Source organism: Triticum urartu, chromosome 5A, assembly GCF_056163025.1.
Source record: "Triticum urartu cultivar PI428250 chromosome 5A, HENAU_Tu73, whole genome shotgun sequence".
Lineage (NCBI taxonomy): Eukaryota > Viridiplantae > Streptophyta > Magnoliopsida > Poales > Poaceae > Triticum > Triticum urartu.
In genome coordinates, this window is record NC_141877.1 from 407,905,038 (window position 1) to 407,910,770 (window position 5,733).

Genomic DNA, 5,733 nt, shown 5'->3' on the forward strand with positions numbered 1-5,733 from the left:
ATAAAGATGGTGCAAGGATTCAATGGTTTGAGCTCTCGACAAACGATACGATCACACTACTCACTTGAGAGCCCCCCTTGATAATACGGCTATCGATCCTATAACCTGGTCTCCAAACTATCACCATGAGACCGGTAAAATATAAAACTTATCAAGGGCAAACCTTTGCCTTGCATGGAGTCCACTTGAGCTAGATGATAATGATCTTGACTCCCTCAAGTTGGACCACCTTTCTTGATTGCGTTGGTCGATGAAGACTAGATGATTGCTCCCCCATACTCCACTATGGGTGAGACACTCTTTGGCACATCTTCACAAGTCCATTGACACCACAATGGACGGCAAGCATCAAGAACTTGATCTCTCCGTGATGCTCCACTTGAACTTGCGCACGGAATTCTTGATGACGATCACAACTTGATGTCATCCTCTCCATTGGTTGAGTGATATCTTCCTCTTGACGCAAGCCCATGAACATGTACCTAACCCCACATAGAACTCTCACATAGACCATGGGTTAGTGCACAAAGCACAATGGACAATGCTTACCATACCATGAGATCACTTGATCCCACTCGGTGTATCTTCTACACTTTGTGTGATGATCAACTTGAATCACTCTTTGTACTTAGTCTTGATCAACCTTGACTCTTTCCAACTCTATGACCAATCTTTGGATAATTCTTTAATACCACCTTGGTGAACTCATAAAATCCTTAAAACCAACACATATACTTCAAGAAATGCCTATGGACAAATCCTTCAAATATAACTCAATGCAACCATTAGTCCGTAGAGAATGTCATCAATTACCAAAACCACACATGGGGGCACCACATGTCCTTTCAGTCGTCACAAATGCATTTGTAGTCGACTTAAGAGCAACTCCAACGGACCGACCCAAACAGACGGTGCTTTTGTCCAGTTTTTGTTCATTTGGGTCGGCCACCCGCCCGACGTCCGCCCTCTTTTGCATTTGGGTCGGCTGCCCGCCCAACGCACCGACCCATTTTCATGTCCGCACTCAAATTTTAAAAAAGCCCCGCGAAGCATAAATCATGCTAGCGTCGGCATACATTGCTGGCTTAAAAAAATATCACCACACAGTTCACGCTGGCGCACTCGCGAATGGCCGGCACACATGCCAGCGCACAAAGAGGGGTGGGACTTGAGTTCGACCACGCCATCGCGGCCCCGTGGTCATGCCAGCACACAAGCCGACATACAAAAAAGGAAGGCGCTCGCGGCCACAAGATCACTCATCGGTGAACTTGAGCATGTCGGCCTGCATCTTCTCGAACCACGACCTCTTCCTTGGCGACACGGTGTCGAGATCCACCTTCATGATCTCCACCCCGGTCATCATGCTCGCGAGAGCCACTTCTTTCGCCTTGGTCTTGGCGCTGGCGGCCTTGATCTCTAGCATCTTGGCTTGCTTCTCTGCCTCCAGCTCAAGCATCTTGGCTTGCTTCTCCGTGTCCATCTCAAGCCTCCTCCTTTGGATCTCCATGAAGGCGTTCATTTGCTCTTCTTTGAAAGGCCGACGCTCCTCCTCCCTCGAGTCCTTCTTGTTCATCATGCCCTCCACACTTGTGATCAAGGCGTTGGATGCCACATACCGCTTGTCCTCTTTCTTTGAGTTGGTCTTCCCCCCCGGCTATGTCGGCTCGCCATCCCCAACCTCCTCAATGGCTTGCTCCCCCCACGCGACTTGAGGGCGGCATATCGCGCCTTGAACTTCTCCTCGTCCTTGATGACTTAAAAGCAATGGGAGAGGTTGAAGCACTTGCCATTGTGTTGGACCTTGAATGCCTCCAAAGCTTGAAATGCCTACAAAATATTTCCATGCAAGCATATGGGCAAATGGTATGCAAATGAACACACAAGCATGAACTTGATGACACAAAAGAGGGCGGCTTGCTAGCATACCATGTCTTGCATGCCGATGCCGCTCATGGGGCGAGCCTTGACGCTCTCAAGAGTGGCACAAAACTTGTTGCACTCTTGTTGGATCACCCTCCATCGCTTGGAAATGGACACCCACCCGCGCGTGCTCACAATTTGGTAAGGCGGAAACTTCTTGCGCTCATGAAACTCCCGGTGGACACGAATCCAAAAGGTTGAATGCTTTTGTTCGGCGCCCGTCTTGGGGTCTTGTCCAATGTATCGCCAACACTTGCAAAGAAGCTTGTCCTCGGCAGCCGTGTATGCCTTCGTGCGCTTGCTCTTGCGCTTCGGCTTAGGACCGACGGCTTGGTTGGTGAGCTTGTCCTCGAACAAAGGCTCCACTTCGATGTCGCACTCGTCCTCTTCCTCTTGTCCGTAGTTGTCCGGGAACTCGTGGTTGAGTGGGAAGCCATCCAGGTCCATGGCGACATGATCACGCATGAAGGCCGCCTGGTCGGGATCATAACCACCGGCCGGCCTGAACACCCCGCAGCCGTCCTGACTTTGTGTCTCATCGGGATTGTAGCCAGCGGCCGGTGCACCGCCCTCGAAGATGAGGTTCTGCATGTAGTCCTCGTCGACGGCGGACGACATTCCCTCGAACAGGTTGCGGGCGTCCGAGAGCACGCCGGCCGGCATCTGCCGCGCACGTTTCCTCGCGCCTCCAGATGACAAGCCACCGCCCATTGGGGTGGCATTGAGATCGATGGGCGCGGGCGTGGAAGGCGCGACCACGCTCACGTCGGGCGAGCACTCCCCGGAGAGGCGGGAGGCCTGCGGGTACATGTGGAAGCCGGGCATCAGGTTGCAAGCCGACGCGCGCGGGGCGAGTCGGGCAGCACCATCTGAGGGAACGCCGATGAGCCGGTGCTGGCCGTGGCGATGGCGGCGTTGAGGAGGCCGTGCTAGCTTGGGTTTAACCCATGTAGAGTGCCTCCCTCGTTGCCGCTGCGATGCGGGCGTTGGTGACCTCCTGCTGCGCGGCAGCGGCGACGACAGCATCCTCGATGGTTTCATCCCTCGCATCGACGGCGTGCCTCCGACCCTTCCTCTTGGCCGACTCCCTTGCCCGCTGTTTGGGCGTCAACGCCTTCTTTGGCTTGGGCACGACGGTGGTCTTGCATGGGGCACGAGGCTTGCCTTTGCCAGAGAGGGCGGTCATGCCGGACGAGGCGAGGGAGGCGAGGCCGGCGGCGGCGTCGAGGTTGAGGTCGTCGTCCATGGCGGGTGTGGGGGCGGGAACGCACGAGGGCGGGAGGGTTTTTGGGGTAAATGGGGGGAAATGGTGGTGGCTGCCACCGACCGGCGGGCTCGGGGAGAGGAGTAGGCGCGCGTGCGTCCGTCTCGTGTCCGCGCCGACGCAAATCCGACTCAAAATTGGACCGGGAATGAGTCGCCATGCGGACGCCAAACAGACACGCGTCCGTTTGAGTCGGCGCATTGGACCGCCTTTTGTGTCCGCGCCGACCTGAACAGATGCCAGCAGATGAAATGGGTCGCCCCATTGAAATTGCTCTAAATGTCGTCTCTCACTAAACGCACGCCGGAATGCAAAAAAATATCCAGAAAAATACGAACACCGGCCAGGGTAGGACTCTGATGAACAGGTAACTGCGTTGAAATCTGTGCGTGGCCGTAGGCTTACGAGGCACCATTCGGTAAAAAAGTGGATCAGACCCGCGGAGGCCGGACCCCGACAAAGGGCCGAATTCTATATCTGTAAAATAAAAAAATACTGTATCCTGTATTGTTTATATGGACAGCCCGCCCGTAGGGGGGCAGGACGGTCATTTCCCCGACCCAAAACGCGAGGCCGCTCCCGCTCCCGCTCCCCGCGCAGGAGACGACAAGTCCAGCAAAAGCGTTTCAGGAGCGTTCCCTCGCCCCACCCCCGACCCCCCGCCACGTCACCGATCCGCGTGAACACACCCGTTGCTTCTCCCCTCTCCGCCCTCGGATCCCCCACCTCGCCATCCCCGCCGTCCGTGCACGTCACGCACGGGTCTCCGTCCACCGCACATCGATAAAGGCGTTCAAAATAGGAAAGCTGCATTTATATCGGCCGGAACTGCATGATTCGTCTGACACGCTCCGGGTGCCCCACCGCCAGGTGGTCCCGGGCCCAGGACACTAACCTACGCGGCCCACACGTCGGTGACCGCGCGCGGAAACCCTAGGTCATAGGCCTGCTGCCTCTGGCACACGCGGCACAGCTCGCCCATTTCTTATCTACTGCCCCCGCCGTCCTCGCCTCCTCCCCCGATCCAAATCCGAAAATTTTCCCCTCCCCGCAGCCCGCTCCCTCCTCAGCGCCCGCACTGTAGCCCGACCGCTCGGCTCCACCGCCGTGGGCTGTAGCCGCCGTCGCTGCCATGGCCAACGACGGGTCCCCCAAGTCCGGTGACATCCCGCCCTACCCCGAGGTGAGTTTCTCCCAGTTTTGACGCTCTGCTTCAGTGCCTTCCGCCGTAGATTCGTCGGCGGCGCATCATTTCCTTGTTTGGTACTAGATCCTTCTCCTTGCCGGCCGCGGCCTGAGCGCCTCTGCTTCTCCTCGCAGATGATTATCGCGGCGATCGAGGCGCTGGGCGACAAGAACGGCTCGAGCAAGTCGGCCATCTCCAGCTACATCGAGGAGAAGTACGAGGGCCTCCCCTCCGCGCACGCCTCCCTCCTCACGGCCAACCTCGCCAGCATGAAGGAGGCCGGCAAGCTCTCCTTCGTCAAGAACAACTACCTCAAGGCCGACGCTCCCTCCGCTACCCCGGCAAAGCGCGGCCGCGGCCGCCCGCCCAAGGACCCCAACGCGCCGCCCAAGCCCAAGGCGGCGCCCAAGGACCCCAACACGCCCAAGCGCGGCCGGGGCCGCCCGCCCAAGGTCAAGGACCCCATGGCCGACGCCGTCAAGGAGGCCGTCGCCAAGGCCACCACCGGCATGCCCCGGGGCCGCGGCCGCCCGCCGGGTCCCTCCTCGGCCAAGAAGGCCAAGGTCGCCACGGAGGCCGCCTCTCCGGCCCCCGGGTCCGGCTCCGCTCCTGCCAAGCGTGGCCGTGGGCGCCCACGCAAGGTGGCGGTGTGAGGCCTGCGTGCTGATGCCTTTCGGTCCGTGTATCTCGCTGTGGTTGCGACGGTGGTAAGCTCCTAGGTGTGACCGTGCTTCTTCGATTCGTGCTCCGTACTAATTGTTCCGTCGGCTTAGTTGCTCAGTATGTGTTGTAACCTAATCGAGATGAGTGTGCACAATGGATGGATGGATGTTTTTAGCTTCGGTTGTAGTAGTTGACTGTGCTGCTGTGAGTGAACATGTTCAATTTTTTTTATCGCCATCTCTGTTGCTTCCGCATTATGATGAAGATGTTTGTCCTGTTGTTGTGTACTTGGTCGCTGTCCGCTTGGCCTGTTCTTGATCGTGCGCTGCAGCTTGCATTGTCACTTAGTGTTGAATTGTGCTTCCGTATGTCGGAGAAAGTTTGATTGTAGTGGTTGGACGTTGATGTTTACTGCTCTGTTCTGTTTAGTAAAATGTATAATATATAGCTCACTTCCAGGTATACATGCATCATACTAGCACATTTTTAGTTACATAACATGTTATTTACAGATGCATCCTAGACTCCTAGTAAAATGTAACATTTTTAGTTACATAACATATCATACTAGCACATTTTTAGTTACATAACATATTTACATAGCATGGTGGCTAGTCTGAATTTTGGTTTAGTCGGAGATAAAAAATGCTTGTACTGGCCAGTGTTCTACTCTATAGAAGATGGATAATAGTCTATT

General features: G+C 55.9%; 2 protein-coding genes across 2 annotated transcripts; one reads left to right on the plus strand and one right to left on the minus strand.

The window, feature by feature from the left end:
* Nucleotides 1-1,758: 1,758 nt before the first annotated feature.
* LOC147971630 (uncharacterized) lies at nt 1,759-2,748 on the minus strand. Its single transcript, XM_087524047.1, has 2 exons — nt 1,930-2,748; nt 1,759-1,830 (listed from the first exon to the last, which is right to left on the minus strand). The coding sequence occupies exons 1-2, from the start codon at nt 2,746-2,748 to the stop codon at nt 1,759-1,761; spliced, it is 891 nt and encodes a 296-aa protein (XP_087380173.1).
* Nucleotides 2,749-4,164: 1,416 nt separating this feature from the next.
* On the plus strand, nt 4,165-5,323 carry LOC125509295 (HMG-Y-related protein A). The gene is made up of 2 exons (XM_048674231.2): nt 4,165-4,370; nt 4,508-5,323. Exons 1-2 carry the CDS (start codon nt 4,320-4,322, stop codon nt 5,024-5,026), a joined length of 570 nt encoding a protein of 189 aa, XP_048530188.1. The 5' UTR covers nt 4,165-4,319; the 3' UTR covers nt 5,027-5,323.
* The last annotated feature ends 410 nt before the right edge of the window (nt 5,324-5,733 follow it).

Excerpts from the sequence above, each read along its gene's own strand:
- LOC147971630 (XM_087524047.1), bottom strand. The coding sequence starts at position 2,748 with ATGCCCGGCTTCCACATGTACCCGCAGGCCTCCCGCCTCTCCGGGGAG. Across the intron at positions 1,831-1,929 it reads GCATCGGCATGCAAGACATG|GCATTTCAAGCTTTGGAGGC; the intron begins GTATGCTAGCAA and ends AATATTTTGTAG.
- LOC125509295 (XM_048674231.2), top strand. The coding sequence starts at position 4,320 with ATGGCCAACGACGGGTCCCCCAAGTCCGGTGACATCCCGCCCTACCCC. Across the intron at positions 4,371-4,507 it reads ACATCCCGCCCTACCCCGAG|ATGATTATCGCGGCGATCGA; the intron begins GTGAGTTTCTCC and ends TTCTCCTCGCAG.